The sequence below is a fragment of the Salvelinus alpinus genome, chromosome 16 (genome assembly GCF_045679555.1).
Source record: "Salvelinus alpinus chromosome 16, SLU_Salpinus.1, whole genome shotgun sequence".
NCBI lineage: Eukaryota > Metazoa > Chordata > Actinopteri > Salmoniformes > Salmonidae > Salvelinus > Salvelinus alpinus.
In genome coordinates this window covers 51,825,372-51,847,037 of record NC_092101.1, presented here as the reverse complement: position 1 = coordinate 51,847,037, position 21,666 = coordinate 51,825,372, and the positions used below count along the sequence as shown (strand labels likewise).

Genomic DNA, 21,666 nt, shown 5'->3' with positions numbered 1-21,666 from the left:
CTTGCCCTGATACATGGCTGCTGGCTAGACGCCATAGGAGTCAACAGCCACATATCTCCATCTCTCTCCAGCCCCATCAGTGTCTCAACCAGCCTCACCACTATGTTGTAACTCTCTGGTCTACTCTCAGTAACACAGGTGGAATTATTTGTTATTTCAGGCTCACCTCTATATTGCAGCCCCCTTGGTCTACTAGCCACTGCAGTTCCCGGGCGTGGCCTGTAGCGGCAGCATCGTGGGCAGGCGTGGCTCTGTTCAGGGCCCGGGCGTCGGCCGCCAGCCCCACCTCCACCACCAGATAGCGCAGACATTCCAGCCGGCCGCAGCGAGCGGCGTGGTGCACCGGGCCTGCCCCCTGGGCGTCTGTGATGGAGGCTGAGACCGTGAGGCACCCAGAGGAGGACAGCTTCCTCAGGGCTGAGAGATCGCCTGCCCGGGCTGCCTGGATCACCCGGTGTAGCACCATCATACATCCACACCTGGCTGATGGCTGGCCCACGGTAGTCTCTCTCCAATTCTGGCTCTGACAGGTGGCTGTTACACAAATAAGATGGACCTGGACCCACGCCTGTTGCCTGGCCTACGGTAGTCTCTCTCTGGCTCTGTCGCTGTCGTCGAGTGTCTTTCTGGCCCTGCCGGGTGTCTTTCTGGCCCTGCCGGGTGTCTTTCTGGCTCTGCCGGGTGTCTTTCTGGCTCTGCCGGGTGTCTTTCTGGCTCTGCCGGGTGTCTTTCTGGCTCTGCCGGGTGGCTGTGGTGCAAAGGTAAGCTGGAGCTGGAGCTCTCTCCCGATCACGGCAACTTAGCCTGATCACACACACACACAAAGGCACACTGAAACACACACACACAAAGGCACACTCGAACACACACACTCACAGCCGCATACAAACACACATACAGCCACACATGAATACACACATAGGCACACTCGATCACACACACACACACCGAGCCTCCTCCCTGCCAGGAGCCCACGGGAAAGTGACACCATGGGAGCAGCCAGCTGGCCAGCAGGCAGGGCTGAGAGGGAGGGAGGAGGGAGGGAGGGGAGAGCGTCATGGCGGCCCAGGGAGGGATAGAAAGAGGGTAATAGTGGCCCAGGGAGGGTAAAAGCGGCCCAGTGAGGGAGGGAGGGACAGAGGGTCACAGCGGCCCAGGGAGGAAGGGAGGGACAGAGGGTCAGAGGGACCCAGGCAGGGAGGGAGGGAGGGACCGAGGGTTATAGCGGCCCAGGGAGGGAGGGAGGGTAAAAGCGGCCCAGTGAGGGAGGGAGGGACAGAGGGACCCAGGGAGGGAGGGAGGGACCGAGGGTCATAGTGGCCCAGGGAGGGAGGGAGGGAGGGACAGAGGGTCATAGCAACCCAGGGAGGGAGGGAGGGACAGAGGGACCCAGGGAGGGAGGGAGGGACCGAGGGTTAGAGCAGCCCAGGGAGGGAGGGAGGGTCAGAGGGACCCAGGGAGGGAGGGAGGGAGGGACCGAGGGTTATAGCAGCCCAGGGAGGGAGGGAGTGACAGAGGGTCATAGTGGCCCAGGGAGGGAGGGAGGGAGGGACAGAGGGTCATAGTGGCCCAGGGAGGGAGGGAGGGAGGGACAGAGGGTCATAGCAACCCAGGGAGGAAGGGAGGGACAGAGGGTTATAGCGGTCCAGTGAGGGAGGGAGGGACAGAGAGTCATAACGGCCTAGAGACCTAAAAAGATCATGAAAGACAGGTTGAAGGAACAAAGGTCCACCTTTCACAGCCTAGCACTTCCCTTTGTGCTGGGCTGAACACTTGCTGCCACACGCTCCCATGCTTCACTGAAGACAGGGGATCGAGACCCAAATGGTACCCTTAATCCATATGTAGTGCACTACTTTTGACCAGGACCCTATGGGGTTAGGCTTACCCTAGTCCAAGATGTACTCTTAAGGAGCCTACTCAATAAGGTCCAAGGACCTTCTATGTTACAGAGGTAGACTGTATTTACAGTATATACAGAGGTAGACTGGCTCTGGCAGCCAAAACAGTCAAATACTCGATCTAAACGTGAATCGATTCTCAATTGCGATACGATTCCAGAAACATAAAGCCCTTTACTTTAATATCACATCAAAATAATGCAAAATATACACTTACTGTACAGTTTTAACCAGGTGACAGTACTTTTCAGTCAACACGATTCTAGCGGCCTTCTTCGATTACACACAGGTGTTCAGTGCACGCTAGATGGCTAATTACCACAGGTGTTCAGAGCACGCTAGATAGCTAATTACCACAGGTGTTCAGAGCATGCTAGATAGCTAATTACCACAGGTGTTCAGAGCATGCTAGATAGCTAATTACCACTGGTGTTCAGAGCATGCTAGATAGCTAATTACCACAGGTGTTCAGAGCATGCTAGATAGCTAATTACCACAGGTGTTCAGAGCATGCTAGATAGCTAATTACCACAGGTGTTCAGAGCATGCTAGATAGCTAATTACCACTGGTGTTCAGAGCATGCTAGATAGCTAATTATCACAGGTGTTCAGAGCATGCTAGATGGCTAATTACCACAGGTGTTCAGAGCACGCTAGATAGCTAATTACCACAGGTGTTCAGAGCATGCTAGATAGCTAATTACCACAGGTGTTCAGAGCACGCTAGATAGCTAATTACCACAGGTGTTCAGAGCATGCTAGATAGCTAATTACCACAGGTGTTCAGAGCACGCTAGATAGCTAATTACCACAGGTGTTCAGAGCATGCTAGATAGCTAATTACCACAGGTGTTCAGAGCATGCTAGTGTAACAGTATAACTTTAGACCGTCCCCCCGACCCGGGCGCGAACCAGGGACCCTCTGCACACATCAACAACAGTCACCCACGAAGCGTCGTTACCCATCGCTACACAAAGGCTAGGGGCCCTGGTCAAAAGTAGTGCACTATATAGGGAATATGGTGCCATTTGGGACACTTACGGAGGGGACGGAGGGAGCATGGTGTAACGGGAGAATTCCCCGTCGACGAGATGAAGGGGATACACCTGCATTCTACACCTGCTTTGCTTCTACATCTGCATTCTACACCTGCTTTGCTTCTACACCTTCTACACCTGCTTTGCTCCTACACCTGCTTTGCTTCTACACCTGCTTTGCTTCTACACCTGCTTTGCTTCTACACCTGCATTGCTTGCTGTTTGGGGTTTTAGGCTGGGTTTCTGTACAGCACTATGTGACATCAGCTGATGTAAGAAGGGCTTTTTAAATACATTTAATGACACATCAGATGACTAGCGTTATTTAAAAACATTTATCTGGGAGCGGTGGTGAGTGAACAGACTACTGTGTAACTCTATCAGATCAAAGTGTATTTTTACCATGCTCCAAATACAACCTTACATTGAAATACTTACTTAGAAGCCCTTTAAATCAACAACAGAGTTAAGAAAATATTTACTAAATAAACTAAAGTAAAAATTGTAAAATAAAAATGTAAAGTAACACAAAAATAACGAGGCTATATACAAGGGGTATCGGTACCGAGTCAATGTGCGGGGGGGGGAACAGGTTAGTCGAGGTGTTTTGAACATGTAGGCCGGGGTAAAGTGACTATGCATAGATAGTAAACAGCAGTGTAAATAGTCCAGGTGTCCATTTGATAACAGCCATCATGGGATTTAGACAGCTGATTAGATAATACACACATTCAAATAGCATCCCTCCATCATAAAACAATGAACGTGATGTAGAAGTTGATACACCAATGCTTTATTAGCGGCAAGCATTTTTATATATATATATTTTTTTATTATTATTTTTTTTTTTTTTACAAACGATCTTCAACTAGCTGATATGCTGTATTCACATGAAGTTTCTGTTAGCTCCCCTGATTAAGTATTAACCAGCGAAGCGGACGACTGACAGCAAGCACAATAAAGCCATCCGTCTATTTCACATTATTCAACGTACGTTTTTTCCAGTCTTTTAATCATTGGAAACATTTTCTCCTGAATTAAATTAATAAAAAGCACAATATACATCAGGTCTACACACATGGTGTATGCTACAAACAAATCACAAACGTACATTCTCATGGCAGAATTGATAAGATATTGCTTTAAAAGATTAACTGTTTGTAACACAGTATGTCACAGTACTATCAGGTGTATATTCTGTAGATCAATCAACCAATAAGTCAAACAATCAATCAACGTTGATCAGTTGAGTCCCTCCAAGCCTCTCGACAGCATTCTTCAGATCCTCCACCACCAGGCCTACCTCAGCCCTGCTGGTGCCTCGGCCCACACTCAGCCTCAGGGCATTAGCTGCCACCTCCTCAGGGATGCCACAGCTCAGCAGGATATGGGAGGGCCTGAGGGACAAACAGAGTGAAAACTAACAGTGACAACATAACAATATGGTTCCACTAAACAAGGGTGATTTATTTTGTTGTCTGTAATTAATGTGCATGGTTTCTATATATACTGTATATAAATATATATATATATATATATATATACACTGTATACACTATACACTGTGTATATACACTGCTCAAAAAAATAAAGGGAACACTTAAACAACACAATGTAACTCCAAGTCAATCACACTTCTGTGAAATCAAACTGTCCACTTAGGAAGCAACACTGATTGACAATAAATTTCACATGCTGTTGTGCAAATGGAATAGACAAAAGGTGGAAATTATAGGCAATTAGCAAGACACCCCCAAAAAAGGAGTGATTCTGCAGGTGGTGACCACAGACCACTTCTCAGTTCCTATGCTTCCTGGCTGATGTTTTGGTCACTTTTGAATGCTGGCGGTGCTCTCACTCTAGTGGTAGCATGAGACGGAGTCTACAACCCACACAAGTGGCTCAGGTAGTGCAGTTCATCCAGGATGGCACATCAATGCGAGCTGTGGCAAAAAGGTTTGCTGTGTCTGTCAGCGTAGTGTCCAGAGCATGGAGGCGCTACCAGGAGACAGGCCAGTACATCAGGAGACGTGGAGGAGGCCGTAGGAGGGCAACAACCCAGCAGCAGGACCGCTACCTCCGCCTTTGTGCAAGGAGGTGCACTGCCAGAGCCCTGCAAAATGACCTCCAGCAGGCCACAAATGTGCATGTGTCAGCATATGGTCTCACAAGGGGTCTGAGGATCTCATCTCGGTACCTAATGGCAGTCAGGCTACCTCTGGCGAGCACATGGAGGGCTGTGTGGCCCCACAAAGAAATGCCACCCCACACCATGACTGACCCATCGCCAAACCGGTCATGCTGGAGGATGTTGCAGGCAGCAGAACGTTCTCCACGGCGTCTCCAGACTCTGTCACGTCTGTCACATGTGCTCATGTGCTCAGTGTGAACCTGCTTTCATCTGTGAAGAGCACAGGGCGCCAGTGGCGAATTTGCCAATCTTGGTGTTCTCTGGCAAATGCCAAACGTCCTGCACGGTGTTGGGCTGTAAGCACAACCCCCACCTGTGGACGTCGGGCCCTCATACCACCCTCATGGAGTCTGTTTCTGACCGTTTGAGCAGACACATGCACATTTGTGGCCTGCTGGAGGTCATTTTGCAGGGCGCTGGCAGTGCACCTCCTTGCACAAAGGCGGAGGTAGCGGTCCTGCTGCTGGGTTGTTGCCCTCCTACGGCCTCCTCCACGTCTCCTGATGTACTGGCCTGTCTCCTGGTAGCGCCTCCATGCTCTGGACACTACGCTGACAGACACAGCAAACCTTTTTGCCACAGCTCGCATTGATGTGCCATCCTGGATGAACTGCACTACCTGAGCCACTTGTGTGGGTTGTAGACTCCGTCTCATGCTACCACTAGAGTGAGATCACCGCCAGCATTCAAAAGTGACCAAAACATCAGCCAGGAAGCATAGGAACTGAGAAGTGGTCTGTGGTCACCACCTGCAGAACCACTCCTTTATTGGGGGTGTCTTGCTAATTGCCTATAATTTCCACCTTTTGTCTATTCCATTTGCACAACAGCATGTGACATTTATTGTCAATCAGTGTTGCTTCCTAAGTGGACAGTTTGATTTCACAGAAGTGTGATTGACTTGGAGTTACATTGTGTTGTTTAAGTGTTCCCTTTATTTTTTTGAGCAGTGTATATATCTAGTAACTGTAGGTCTATGATGTAGCTAGTTACTGTAGCTCTATGATATACAGTATCTAGTTACTGTATGTGTCAGGTCCTTACCTGTCTCCTCTGTGTGAATGGCATGCAGCCCCAACACTGGCCAGCAGTATTCTACAGCTGGACAATACCTTCCTCCCTACAGTACAGGGGACAGAATAGACATGAACACCTTCCTCCCTACAGTACAGGGGACAAAATAGACATGAACACCTTCCTCCCTACAGTACAGGGGACAGAATAGACATGAACACCTTCCTCCCTACAGTACAGGGGACAGAATAGACATGAACACCTTCCTCCCTACAGTACAGGGGACAGAATAGACATGAACACCTTCCTCCCTACAGTACAGGGGACAGAATAGACATGAACACCTTCCTCCCTACAGTACAGGGGACAGAATAAACATGAACACCTTCCTCCCTACAGCACAGGGGACAGAATAGACATGAACACCTTCCTCCCTACAGCACGGGGGACAGAATAGACATGAACACCTTCCTCCCTACAGCACAGGGGACATAATAGACATGAACACCTTCCTCCCTACAGCACAGGGGACAGAATAGACATGAACACCTTCCTCCCTACAGTACAGGGGACAGAATAGACATGAACACCTTCCTCCCTACAGTACAGGGGACAGAATAGACATGAACACCTTCCTCCCTACAGCACAGGGGACATAATAGACATTAACACCTTCCTCCCTACAGCACAGGGGACAGAATAGACATGAACACCTTCCTCCCTACAGTACAGGGGACAGAACAGACATGAACACCTTCCTCCCTACAGTACAGGGGACAGAATAGACATGAACACCTTCCTCCCTACAGTACAGGGGACAGAAGAGACATGAATCATTAACAGCCACCGTAGTTTATAAATAGCCACAGCAACGTAGGTTGTGACCTCGCGGCGATGTAGAGTTAGAGATACTGTACTGGAGGGGTTCTTAACCTTTTACTACCTGGGAACCAATGAGAAAATCACTGTTTTCCTGGGAACCAATGAGAAATTCACTGTTTTCCTGGGAACCAATGAGAAATTCACTGTTTTCCTGGAACCCAATGAGAAATTCACTGTTTTCCTGGAACCCAATGAGAAATTCACTGTTTTCCTGGGAACCAATGAGAAATTCACTGTTTTCCTGGGAACCAATGAGAAATTCACTGTTTTCCTGGAACCCAATGAAAAATTCACTGTTTTTCTGGAACCCAATGAGAAATTCACATGAAAACATGGCCCGTTTTGACTGAGAACACATTCTCAGTTACAGCATCGACCTGGGGAATAGTTACAGGGGAGAGGAGGAGGGACAACGACCTGGGGGATAGTTACAGGGGAGAGGAGGGGGGACTACGACCTGGGGGAATAGTTACAGGGGAGAGGAGGGGGGACAACGACCTGGGGGATAGTTACAGGGGAGAGGAGGGGGGACAACGACCTGGGGAATAGTTACAGGGGAGAGGAGGGGGGACAACGACCTGGGGGATAGTTACAGGGGAGAGGAGGAGGGACTACGACCTGGGGGATAGTTACAGGGGAGAGGAGGGACAACGACCTAGGGGATAGTTACAGGGGAGAGGAGAGGGGACAACGACCTGGGGAATAGTTACAGGGGAGGGGAGGGGGGACTACGACCTGGGGAATAGTTACAGGGGAGAGGAGGGACAACGACCTGGGGAATAGTTACAGGGGAGAGGAGGGACAACGACCTGGGGAATAGTTACAGGGGAGAGGAGGGGGGACAACGACCTGGGGGATAGTTACAGGGGAGAGGAGGGGGGACAACGACCTGGGGGATAGTTACAGGGGAGAGGAGAGGGGACAACGACCTGGGGAATAGTTACAGGGGAGGGGAGGGGGGACTACGACCTGGGGAATAGTTACAGGGGAGAGGGGGGACAACAACCTGGGGAATAGTTACAGGGGAGAGGAGGGGGACAACGACCTGGGGGAGAGGAGGGGGACAACGACCTGGGGGATAGTTACAGGGGAGAGGAGGGGGGACAACGACCTGGGGGATAGTTACAGGGGAGAGGAGGGGGGACAACGACCTGGGGGATAGTTACAGGGGAGAGGAGGGACAACGACCTGGGGAATAGGTACAGGGGAGAGGAGGGGGGACAACGACCTGGGGAATAGTTACAGGGGAGAGGAGGGGGGACAACGACCTGGGGAATAGTTACAGGGGAGAGGAGAGGGGACTACGACCTGGGGGATAGTTACAGGGGAGAGGAGGGACAACGACCTGGGGAATAGGTACAGGGGAGAGGAGGGGGGACAACGACCTGGGGAATAGGTACAGGGGAGAGGAGGGACAACGACCTGGGGAATAGTTACAGGGGAGAGGAGAGGGGACAACGACCTGGAGAATAGTTACAGGGGAGAGGAGGGACAACGACCTGGGGAATAGTTACAGGGGAGAGGAGGGGGGACAACGACCTGGGGAATAGTTACAGGGGAGAGGAGGGACAACGACCTGGGGGAGAGGAGGGGGACAACGACCTGGGGAATAGTTACAGGGGAGAGGAGGGGGGACATCGACCTGGGGGATAGTTACAGGGGAGAGGAGGGGGGACAACGACCTGGGGAATAGTTACAGGGGAGAGGAGGAATGCATTTCAATTAACAGGTGTGCCTTGTTAAAAGTGAATTTGTGGAAATAATTTCCTTCTTAATGTGTTTGAGCCAATCAGTTGTGTTGTGACAAGGTAGGGGTGGTATACTGAAAATAGACCTATTCGGTAAAAGACTAAGTCCATATTAAATGGCAAGAACAGCTCAAATAAACAAAGAGAAATGACAGTCCATCGTTACTTTAAGACATGAAGGTGAGTCAATGCAGAACATTTCAAGAACTGTGAAAGTTTCTTCAAATGCAGTCGCAAAAACCATCAAGCGCTATGATGAAACTGTCTCTCATGAGGACCACCACAGGAATGGAAGACCCAGAGTTACCTCTGCTGTAGAGGATAAGTTCATTAGAGATACCAGCCTCAGATTGCAGCCAAAATAAATGCTTCACAGAGTTCAAGTAACAGACACATCTCAACATCAACTGTTCAGAGGAGACTGTGTGAATCAGGCCTTCATGGTCAAATTGCTGCAAAGAAACCACTACTAAAGGACACCAATAATAAGAAGATACTTGCTTGGTCCAAGAAACATGAGCAATGGACATTAGACCGGTGGACATCTGTCCTTTGGTCTGATGAGTCCAAATTGGAGATTTTTGGATCCAACGGCTGTGTCTTTGTGAAACGCAGAGTAGGTGAACGGATGATCTCCACATGTGTGGTTCCCACCTTGAAGCATGGAGGAGGAGGTGTGATGGTGTGGGGGTGCTTTGCTGGTGACACTGTCAGTGATTTATTTAGAATTTAAGGCACACTTAACCAGCATGGCTACCACAGCATTCTGCAGCGATATGCCATTCCATCTGGTTTTCGCTTAGTGGGACTATCAATTGTTTTTCAAGAGGACAATGACCGAACACACCTCCAGGCTGTGTAAAGGCTATTTGACCAAGAAGGAGAGTGATGGAGTGCTGCATCAGATGACCTGGCCTCCACAGATCCCCTGACCTCAACCCAATTGAGATGGTTTGGGATGAGTTGGACCGCAGAGCGAAGGAAAAGCAGCCAACAGGTTTTTATAAATTGCTAATATATAAAAAATTCTAAACTGAAATAACATTGACATAAGTATTCATACCCTTTACACAGTACTTTATTGAAGCACCCTTGGCAGTGATTACAGCCTCGAGTCTTCTTGGGTATGATGCTACAAGCTTGGCACGCCTGTATTTGGGGAGTTTCTCCTATTCTTCTCTGCGGATCCTCTCAAGCTCTGTCAGGTTGGATGGGGAGCATTGCTGCACAGCTATTTTCAGGTCTCTCCAGAAATGTTCAATCGGGTTCAAGTCAGGGCTCTGGCTGGGCCACTCAAACACATCCAGAGACTTGTGCCAAAGCCACTCCTGCGTTGTCTTGCCTGTGTGCTTAGAGTCATTGTCCTGTTGGAAGGTGAACCTTCGCTCCAGTCTGAGGTCCTGAGTGCTCTGGAGCAGGTTTTCATCAAGGATCTCTGTACTTTGCTCCATTCATCTTTGCCCCGATCCTGACTAGTGTCACAGTCCCTGCTGCTGAAAAACACCCCCACAGCATGATGCTGCCACCACCGTGCTTCACCGTAGAGATGGTGCCAGGTTTCCTCCAGACGTAACGCTTGACATTCAGGCCATAGAGTTCAATCTTGGTTTCATCAGACCAGACAATCTTGTTTCTCATAGCCTGAGAGTCTTTAGGTGCCTTTTGGCGAACTCCAAGTGGGCTGTCATGTGCCTTTTACTGAGGAGTGGCTTCCGTCTGGCCGTTACCATAAAGGCCTGATTGGTGGAGTGCTGCAGAGATGGTTGTCCGTCTGTAAGGTTCTCCCATCTCCACAGAGGAACTCTGGAGCTCTGTCACAGTGACCATCTGGTTCTTGGTCTCCTCCCTGACCAAGGACCTTCTCCCCCGATTGCTCAGTTTGGTCGGGTGGCCAGCTCCAAGAAGAGTCTTGGTGGTTCCGAACTTCTTCCATTTAAGAATGATGGAGGCCACTGTGTTCTTGGGGACCTTCAATGCCGCTGACATTTTTTGGTACCCTTCCCCATATCTGTGCCTCGACACAATCCAGTCTTGGAACTCTATGGAAAATTCCTTCGACCTCATTGGTTTTTGCTCTGACATGCACTGTCAACTGTGGGACCTAATATAGACAGATGCGCCTTTCCAATCAATTGAATTTACCACAGGTGGAATTCAATCAAGTTGTAGAAACATCCCAAGGATGGTCAACGGAAACAGGATGCACCTGAGCTCAATTTCGAGTCTCATAGCAAAGGGCCTGACCACTTGTGTGAGTAAGGTATTAAAAAAAATAATTGTGAGTAGATTGCTGAGGATTTGTATTTAATCCATTTTAGAATAATGCTGTAATGTAACAAAATCAACGGTTCTGAAAACTTTCCCAAGGCACTGTATATATATATATAATTATTTTTACTCATATGTCGCAACCCACCATTTCACATTCCCGCAACCTAACCCATACTTAAAGAAAGGCTGTTGTACAGAGTGGCAGATTGACGGAGACAAATCCCACAGCAGGAAGGGTAGCGACAGGGGAGACGTCAGTATGACTCTACAGATCAATTCAGAGTCCACATCCACAGAGCTGTGATAGTCCACTAGTAAATATGTAATAATAGGCCAATGTAGTTTCATTGGCTGTTAATGAGTGGCCGAAGTTTGTCACAAATTACTGCGCAGCTCAATAGCACATTTTACTCACCCTGTAGTCCAGGACCCAGAATGGACACGTTACAGGTGTTGGGGAGGGTCTCGGAGTCAGGGAAATGACTGTTGAAATGGATCCTCTCTCTCCCGAAGACCGCCTGGCAACACACAACAGCAAAGACTTATTGGACATAGAATAGTTATAGGACATGTACTATACTGTACAGTGACTTCTTCACTCACAAAACAGTAAATTATAAGGAGAAACATGGCAACAATCTTAAGGAAAACAAATGTTGGTTCTACATTGAAACTACTGAACAAATCTCCAGAAACAAGTGACACTGTGTCAACACAGGGTATAAATATATTCTGAAATCCAACAAAAAAAACATTGACGCTTGTGTTAGTCTATGACAGATGGATCAGCAGACTAATGTTCTGTTACTGTACCTCTAGTTGTTTCTCCAGGTAGTCCTTTGTATCCAGCATATGAGTCTCATACTCAGTCAGGTTAGAGTTCACCAGCTCTGCTGCCTAGTACAGACAATAAGTTAGTTCACCAGCTCTGCTGCCTAGTAGAGGGACACATCTTTAGTTCACCAGCTCTGCTGCATAGTACAGACAATAAGTTAGTTCACCAGCTCTGCTGCCTAGTACAGACAATAAGTTAGTTCACCTGCTCTGCTGCCTAGTACAGACAATAAGTTAGTTCACCAGCTCTGCTGCCTAGTACAGACAATAAGTTAGTTCACCTGCTCTGCTGCCTAGTACAGACAATAAGTTAGTTCACCAGCTCTGCTGCCTAGTACAGACAATAAGTTAGTTCACCTGCTCTGCTGCCTAGTACAGACAATAAGTTAGTTCACCTGCTCTGCTGCCTAGTACAGACAATAAGTTAGTTCACCAGCTCTGCTGCCTAGTACAGACAATAAGTTAGTTCACCTGCTCTGCTTCCTAGTACAGACAATAAGTTAGTTCACCAGCTCTGCTTCCTAGTACAGACAATAAGTTAGTTCACCAGCTCTGCTTCCTAGTACAGACAATAAGTTAGTTCACCAGCTCTGCTGCCTAGTACAGACAATAAGTTAGTTCACCTGCTCTGCTGCCTAGTACAGACAATAAGTTAGTTCACCAAAAAATTACTTGTTTCAAAGAAATTTGAAAATAAACACAAATTTAAAAGTGGAGCGTGCATATTGTATTCACCCCCTTTGCTATCAAGCCCCTAAATAACATCTGGTGCAACCAATTACCTTCAGAAGTCACATAATTAGTTAAATAAAGTCCACCTGTGTACAATCTAAGTGTCACATGATCTGTCAAATGATCTCAGTATATATACACCTGTTCTGAAAGGCCCCATAGTCTGCAACACCACTAAGAAAGGGGCACCACCAAGCAAGTAGCACCATGAAGACCAAGGAGCTCTCCAAAACAGATCAGGGTTTGGTTATGAAAAAATATCCAAAACTTTGAACATCCCACGGAGCACCATTAAATCCATTATTAAATATGGAAAGATTATGGCACCACAACAAACCTGCCAAGAGAGGGCCGCCCACCAAAACTCACGGACCAGGCAAGGAGGGCATTAATCAGAGAGGCAACAAAGAGACCAAAGATAACCCTGAAGGAGCTGCAAAGCTCGACAGCGGATATTGGAGTATCTGTTCATAGGACCAGTTTAAGCCGTACACTCCACAGAGCTGGGCTTTTTGGAGGAGTGGCCTGAAAAAAAGCAAACACGTTTGGTGTTCGCCAAAAGGCATGTGGGAGACTCCCCAAACATATGGAAGAAGGTACTCTGGTCAGATGAGACTAAAAGTGAGCTTTTTGGCCGTCAAGGAAAACACTATGTCTGGCACAAACCCAACAGCTCTCATCACCCCAAGAACACCATCCACAATGAAGCATGGTGGTGGCAGCATCATGCTGCGGGGATGTTTTTCATCGGCAGGGACTGGGAACCTGCTCAGAATTGAAGGAATGATGGATGGCGCTAAATACAGGGAAATTCTTGATGGAAACCTGTTTCAGTCTTCAGAGATTTGAGACTGGGCTGGAGGTTCACCTTCCAGCAGGACAATGACCCTAAGCATACTGTAAAAGTCACACTCAAGTGGTTTAAGGGGAAACGTTTAAATGTCTTGGAATGGCCTAGTCAAAGCCCAGAACTGAATCCAATAGAGAATCTGTGGTATAACTTAAAGATTGCTGTACACCAGCGGAACCCATCCAACTTGAAGGAGCTGGAGCAGTTTTGCCTTGAAGAATGGGCAAAATCCCAGTGGCTTAGATGTGCCAAGCTTATAGAGACATACCCCAAGAGACTTGCAGCTGTAATTGCTACAAAAGGTGGCTCTGCAAAGTATTGACTTTGGGGGGGTGAATAGTTATGCACGCTCAAGTTCAGTTTTTTTGTGTTATTTCTTGTTTTTTTCATACTTCAAAGTGGTAGGCATGTTATGTAACTCAAATGATACAAACCCCCCTCAAAAAAATCTATTATAATTCCAGATTGTAAGGCAACAAAATAGGAACAATTCCAAGGGGGGGTGAATACTTTTGCAAGCCACTGTAACTGTATTTGGCCACCAGTTTTAGCAAAAGGCATATATACGGTAGGAGTAAGGGTCATAACGTTTTTGTTAGACAAATGGGCTAATTAATACTGTAATGATTCAAGACTGTACCTTTCCAAGGCCAGCGATCATTGGTGTGTTCTCAGTACTAAAACAAAACAAACATGAAAATACTTTTACTTTATTACTTGTAACATCTTCATTTGTTGTTCATTATAACTTCAGAGGGTGTTTTATACAGTACCAGTCAAAAGTTTTGAAACACATACTCATTCAAGGTTTTTTTTTTTTTTTTTTTTTACTATTTTCTACATTGTAGTAGACATAATTACTTGAACGATACCCTGGTCTGAAGTTCCTCTCCTGCCCCCCTCCAAACAACATGGGGTAGAGTGGTGTGATTGTTCCTGGTCCGTTCACATACAACGCACCCATCCTCGGTGCATAGAACTGGAAACCACAGTGACGGAATAGAAAACTTCTCAGAACTCAATATAAGAGCTCATCTTCCCAGAATACAATAGAAGATAATCACAGTATCCATGGGTGAATCTAAATTGTATTTCCTTGATTCCTTGCATCTTGACTCCTTCTCAAAACGCATTGGATGAAAAGATCTTATGTTTCTCCGCTCTACTCCAATACGCTTTAAGAAAAACATGAGGAATCAAGGAAACACATTTCAGATTTGCCTAAAGTCCAGAAGAGTCCTGACCCCTGACCTTGTGTCCTACAATGGTGAGGTAATCCACTCCCAGGTCACGGGCGTCGACCCGCACCTTGCCTATGGCCTGGGCCGCGTCAGTGTGCAGGAGGATTCTATGTTGACGCTGTCTGTTGACAAATCTGATCCTCTGACAGAGCTCTCTGATTGGCTGTCAGGAAAAACACAAGGTAGTCAAGTAATAATGCTGTTAGTAATATCTGTGATTAAGATACACTACATAACCAAAAGTATGTGGACACCTGCTCATCCAATATCTCATTCCAAAAGGATGAATATGGAATTGGTCTCCATTTTGCTGCTATAACAGTCTCCACTTCTCAGAAAGCTTTCCACTAGATGTTGGAACATTGCTGCTATAACAGCCTCCACTCTTCTGGGAAGGCTTTCCACTAGATGTTGGAACATTGCTGCAGGGATTTGCTTCCATTCAGCCACAAGAGCATTAGAGGTCGGGCACTGATGTTGGGCGATTAGGCCTGGCTCGCAGTCTGAGTTCTAATTCATCCCAAAGGGGTTGAGGTCAGGGCTCTGCGCAGGCCAGTCAAGTTCTTCCACATCGATCTCGACAAACCATCGATGTATGGACATCGCTTTATGCACGGGGGCACCGTCATGCTGAAACAGGAAAGGGCCTTCCCCAAAACTGTTGCCTCACAGTTTGGGGAAGACAGAATTGACAGAATTGTCTACAATATCATTGTATGCTGTACTGTGTTAACGTTTCCCTTCACTAGAACTAAGGGGCCTAGCCCGAACCATGAAAAACAGCTCCACACCATTATTCATCCTCCACTAAACGTTATACAGTTGGCACTAGGCATTGGGGCAGGTAGCGTTCTTCTGGCAGACGCCAAACCTAGATTCATCCGTCGGACTGCCAGATAGTGAAGTGTGATTCATCAATCCAGAGAACTCGTTTCCACAGATCCAGAGTCCAATGACGGTGAGCTTTACACCACTCCAGCCGACGCTTGGAATTCCGCATGGTGATCTTAGGCTTGTGTGCAGCTGCTCGGCCATGGAAACCCATTTCATGAAGCTCCCGATGAACAGTTCCCGTGTTGACGCTGCTTACAGATGTAGTTTGTAACTTGGTAGTGAGTGCTGCAACCGAGGACAGACCATTTATGCACTTCAGTGGTTCTGTGAGCTCGTGTGGCCTACCACTTCACGACTGAGCCGTTGTTGCTCCAAGATGTTTCCACTTCACAATAACTGCACTCAGTTGGCTTTAGCAGGGCAGAAATTTGATGAACTGACTTGTTGGAAAGGTGGCATCCTATGACAGTGCCACGTTGATAGTCTATTAGGATTGTATGACTATAAGGATTGCATGGCTGTGTGCTTGATTTTATACACCTGTCAGCAACAAGTGTGGCTGACCTAACCGAATCTATTAATTTGAAGGGATGTCCACATACTTTTGTAATTATAGTGTATGTTAGTAATATACACTGAGTGTTAAACATTTTTGGAAAACCTGCTCTTTCCATAACAAACCAGGTCAATCCAGGTGAAAGCTATGATCCCTTATTGCAGAGATTCTTAAACATTTTCAGCATGGGACCCAAATTAGAAATTCTGTGTTTTTCTTGGGACACAAGCTTAGGAAAATATGCAACTATACATAAATATCGGTACATTTCATTGCCCTTATGCCTAAAACAAATGCAATATAGACAGAAACAAATAACAATGAAAATAAATATTTATATAAATATCTATTCATGTAATAAACATGTGTACAAGGCCAGGGGATTGTTTGAAAGAGAAACTCACATCTACTACTATGATAGTTAGTGCTCCTTTATTTCTGCTAATCAACACCTGTTATAAAATGACAACAATGCCTCGCTAGCTGACTTACTTATCCCCTGTCGAAGTAGCTTCCTGAAGCATCCTGCCCTGTTCTGATAGAAATCCCTGAGTTTACAGTCATGCTGTGGATGTTTTGGTCAGGACGTATCGTTTTATTAATTTGTTCGTTTTGAGAACCTCATTACTAAGCACTTCCCAGCACAAAACGCATTGTAGGAAGGTGTTCTTCATGTTTTGTACATTCAGTCTATGTTAGTAATATACAGTATGTTAGTAATATCTGTTAGTAATATACAGTATGTTAGTAATATCTGTTAGTAATATACAGTATGTTAGTAATATCTGTTAGTAATATACAGTATGTTAGTAATATCTGTTAGTAATATACAGTATGTTAGTAATATCTGTTAGTAATATACAGTATGTTAGTAATATCTGTTAGTAATATACAGTATGTTAGTAATATCTGTTAGTAATATACAGTATGTTAGTAATATATGTTAGTAATATACAGTATGTTAGTAATATCTGTTAGTAATATACAATCTGTTAGTAATATCTGTTAGTAATATCTGTTAGTAATATACAGTATGTTAGTAATATCTGTTAGTAATATACAGTATGTTAGTAATATCTGTTAGTAATATACAGTATGTTAGTAATATATGTTAGTAATATACAGTATGTTAGTAATATCTGTTAGTTATATCTGTTAGTAATATACAGTATGTTAGTAATATCTGTTAGTAATATACAGTATGTTAGTAATATCTGTTAGTAATATACAATCTGTTAGTAATATCTGTTAGTAATATCTGTTAGTAATATACAGTATGTTAGTAATATCTGTTAGTAATATATGTTAGTAATATCTGTTAGTAATATACAGTATGTTAGTAATATCTGTTAGTTATATACAGTATGTTAGTAATATCTGTTAGTAATATACAGTATGTTAGTAATATCTGTAGTAATAAATAGTACAGCAGTATTATCCATTGTGTTTCAATTGCAGGCTAAGACTTGGGTTAATATTTAGGATCTGTTGACAAGTGTGTGTATGTGTGTGTGTGTGTGTGTGTGTGTGTGTGTGTGTGTGTGTGTGTGTGTGTGTGTGTGTGTGTGTGTGTTAGGGCCATGCAGGTGTGAAAAACGAGGCCACGCTGCCCGTACGTCTGTCCGTGTGTGTGCCCCTCACCATTAGGACTCCTGTCTCGTTGTTTGCCATCATCATAGAGATGAGACAGGTGGAGGGGCGGACAGCAGCCAACACATCCTCCACCTCCACTCTCCCCGTCACCTTGGAAACCGCCACTGACGTCACGTCTAAGACAACAACCCAGATAGGCCTATGTCAAGTCATTGACTATTAAGGACAATATTTGGTGTATTTATCACACAAATATAAACTATCCTTATTACAGTATAATGATTTATGTATGTACAGTACTGAGTTACTAAAGTTCTCGTTACACTTAAGTGTTATATGTTAATAAAAAAATATATGATTGATTATCATCATCATCATGTCAACGTCATTCTCCTCCTCATCATCGTCATAATTTAGCATACAGTAAATAAATCTAAAACCAGAACAGTGTTAAACCCTACCTGCCGTGGCGTCCTTCAGCAGGTGTTCAGCGGTCAGTCTGACAGAGTCATGCTCTACGTTAGAGACGAGGATATGAGGTAGAGGCCAGGCTGAGGTACCGCTGTTCTCATGGCGATGTCTCTCCCCTCTCTGCTCTGCTGTCCTGCAGCTCTCTCTGTAGGCCTCCAGGGCACTGTGGAACACCAGGTTATTGGCCTGAAGAGAACGGAGGAAAGTAAAGATCGCTGGCAATTAAACCCTAGAGCCTTTCCAATGGTATGCTATATCGCTGATAGAGCACGCACCAATCACATTGGGGATGCTTGTGTTGTTTTGAGCCAGACAATAAGCCAGATGCCATGTGTTCACGTACAGTATACCAAGACTTTTCATTCTACCTCAGTCCCACCAGAGGTGAAGATGATGTCCTCTGCTTTTCCCCCCACCATTCTAGCCACATTCTCTCTCGCCTGGGTAATGATCTTCTTTGCTTTCACACCTGGAACAAGGAAGAGACGACAAAATTCAAAAACACACATAGCTAAAGAGATTAATATAATCAGTGGGGATGAGCCAAGATAGACAACAACTAAAGAGATTAATATAATCAGTGGGGATGAGCCAAGATAGTCCACAACTAAAGAGATTAATATAATCAGTGGGGATGACCCAAGATAGTCCACAACTAAAGAGATTAATATAATCAGTGGGGATGACCCAAGATAGACAACAACTAAAGAGATTAATATAATCAGTGGGGATGACCCAAGATAGTCCACAACTAAAGAGATTAATATAATCAGTGGGGATGAGCCAAGATAGACAACAACTAAAGAGATTAATATAATCAGTGGGGATGAGCCAAGATAGTCCACAACTAAAGAGATTAATATAATCAGTGGGGATGAGCCAAGATAGACAACAACTAAAGAGATTAATATAATCAGTGGGGATGACCCAAGATAGACAACAACTAAAGAGATTAATATAATCAGTGGGGATGAGCCAAGATAGACAACAACTAAAGAGATTAATATAATCAGTGGGGATGAGCCAAGATAGTCCACAACTAAAGAGATTAATATAATCAGTGGGGATGACCCAAGATAGTCAACAACTAAAGAGATTAATATAATCAGTGGGGATGAGCCAAGATAGTCCACAACTAAAGAGATTAATATAATCAGTGGGGATGACCCAAGATAGTCCACAACTAAAGAGATTAATATAATCAGTGGGGATGACCCAAGATAGTCCACAACTAAAGAGATTAACATAATCAGTGGGGATGACCCAAGATAGTCCACAACTAAAGAGATTAATATAATCAGTGGGGATGACCCAAGATAGACAAAACAGAACATACAAAACATACTTCCAAGGTTGGTACCAACCCCTCACCTGGTGCCAACCCCTCACCTGGTACTAACCCCTCACCAGGTACTAACCGCTCACCTGGTACTAACCCCTCACCTGGTACTAACCCCTCACCAGGTACTAACCGCTCACCTGGTACTAACCCCTCACCTGGTACTAACCCCTCACCTGGTACTAACCCCTCACCTGGTGCCAACCCCTCACCTGGTGCCAACCCCTCACCTGGTGCCAACCCCTCACCTGGTACTAACCCCTCACCTGGTACTAACCCCTCACCTGGTACTAACTCCTCACCTGGTGTGTAGGTACTACTGGGGTTTCCCCAGGCCTCGTGCAGGGCTTCAGTAACAGCCTGGATCACCTGTGGCTCCAGTGGGGTGGTGGCGTTATAGTCCATGTAGATCCTGTATTACAGAGAGGTAGTACATTAACCATTAGTAAGAGGTGGGAGAAGACAGGACGTGCCATGAAATAGGCCTAGTAAAACATTAATATGTCTACAGGGAGGAAATCCTGTGGAGTCGTTCGAAGCTAATTTGAATACAATAGGATAAGAGCATGAGGAACCACAGGAACTCAATGGGTTGTCGTGGTCTCCCATCAACCCCCATGTATACATCTGTGACAAACAGTGATACCACTTACTTGTCCTCATCCATGTCTGGAATATACGTGTGTATATGACCATCAAATGGAAGATCGGAGTGTGTATGCCCATTGGCACCACCTGTGTCTGAATGATGTGAGCGTGCGTGGTGGTCATCCAATGAAGTGACTGTATGGCCATCAGATGCAGCTGAATGGTGAGAGCGTGGACGACCGTCTACTGAGTGGTGACTGTGGTCCCTCGGGTTCCTTGTGCCGGAGCTGGTCTTCGCTGGTTCAGACATTACCTTACGGAAAAGCAAAGCCTAGGTTTTACCAAGGTTTATATGACTTTACATTAAGTGGGCCCCCCCCCCAAAAGAATTACCTTCAGGTAAAGTGTGTAACATAATGTTATGTCATTCTATAGGGTTGGGGTTGTCCTATATTATTTTACCTTTATTTAACCAGGTAGGCAAGTTGAGAACAAGTTCTCATTTACAATTGCGACCTGGCCAAGATACAGCAAAGCAGTTCGACACAAACAACAGAGTTACACAAATGGGATACAAGTCCTATTTATATAGGGCAACGCTCCTATAGGTCGAGGCTGGGTTTGTAAACAAACTCATGAAGCTAAAAACGTCAGTCTGTTAGCCACCTGTTATCTACTATGTCACCGACACAGTCAGATACATTCTAACGTGTCATGCCTAGCTAACTAGCTAATATGTAGACTTTCCAATGAAACACGTGCAATGATCTAGCTAGCTCTAAAAAAAAAAAGCTACCTATCCGTCTCATTTCTTAAAATTAACCCCATAGACAATGAAATGTCCCTTTTTGAAATGCAGCATTCGTTGAGTGACATAACTTGCGCTAATACGTGGCTGTAGAACAAGCTAAAAGCTTGCTAAGCTAGCTAACGTTATTTACTGTGGCTGGCTGGCTATGTTGGTATAAAAACAAAGATATGTTTATTTCATCAATTTGAACGTCACTGTAGTTAGCTAAATACCTTGGCTAGATAGGCAAAGGAGGATGAGACTGAAGTAGATAGCTCTACTGTCAACGACTCCCAACGTCGAAGCTTCTTCCCAACCAGGAAGTGCCAGGTTGACGGCTCAGTTCATTAACCCGTTCCTTCCTTGTTTAGTGTGGTGCGCGCAGTTGCAGTGTCTGAAAAACGGGTCGGGGAAAAAAAGCTGTTTCCTGTATTGAAGACTTTACCTTAGTTTCGGGTTTGAAAATGAATATCAGTAAGTCAGTCTTAATTTCCACTCAAGGACTGTGTTTTACAGGAAGTATATGGCATCCCAATTAAAGATAAGGTTACTTATCTTGGAATTGTTATATGCAAGGATGAAAAACAAAGGAGTGACTTAAACTTTAACCCCATTCTTGAGAAAACAAAGAAGAAATTGAACCTCTGGTTGCTGAGATATTTCGTTATATGGTCGGGTTTTATTGACCAAAGCTGAAGGGTTATCCAGATCGGTTTATGTCTCGTTATCACTTGAATTATCCCCTAGGATTGTAAAGGATTTAGATAAGACTCTTTATAATTTTATTTGGAGG

The 21,666-nt window shown here is 45.5% G+C and overlaps 2 protein-coding genes across 3 annotated transcripts in view; both read right to left on the bottom strand.

Moving 5' to 3' along the window:
• espnla (espin like a) overlaps window positions 1-936 on the bottom strand; it is a 46,891-nt gene extending 45,955 nt beyond the window's left edge. Inside the window, exon 1 of the mRNA XM_071346578.1 lies at window positions 167-936. Within this exon, the coding sequence (XP_071202679.1) occupies window positions 167-469 (303 nt within the window). The 5' untranslated portion in view covers window positions 470-936. The remainder of the gene's footprint in view (window positions 1-166) is intronic.
• Window positions 937-3,710: 2,774 nt separating this feature from the next.
• scly (selenocysteine lyase) lies at window positions 3,711-21,238 on the bottom strand. Of its 2 annotated transcripts, XM_071346576.1 has the most exons (13): window positions 21,107-21,238; window positions 20,149-20,396; window positions 19,798-19,907; window positions 18,525-18,625; window positions 18,147-18,342; window positions 17,734-17,861; window positions 14,713-14,865; window positions 14,334-14,440; window positions 14,102-14,138; window positions 11,859-11,942; window positions 11,461-11,563; window positions 6,175-6,250; window positions 3,711-4,336 (listed from the first exon to the last, which is right to left on the bottom strand). In XM_071346576.1, exons 2-13 carry the CDS (start codon window positions 20,391-20,393, stop codon window positions 4,168-4,170), a joined length of 1,509 nt encoding a protein of 502 aa, XP_071202677.1. In that variant the 5' UTR covers window positions 20,394-20,396; window positions 21,107-21,238; the 3' UTR covers window positions 3,711-4,167. The 2 variants fall into 2 exon arrangements, with proteins under 2 accessions (XP_071202677.1, XP_071202678.1); XM_071346577.1 differs by lacking the exons at window positions 14,102-14,138; window positions 14,334-14,440.
• Window positions 21,239-21,666: the final 428 nt, after the last annotated feature.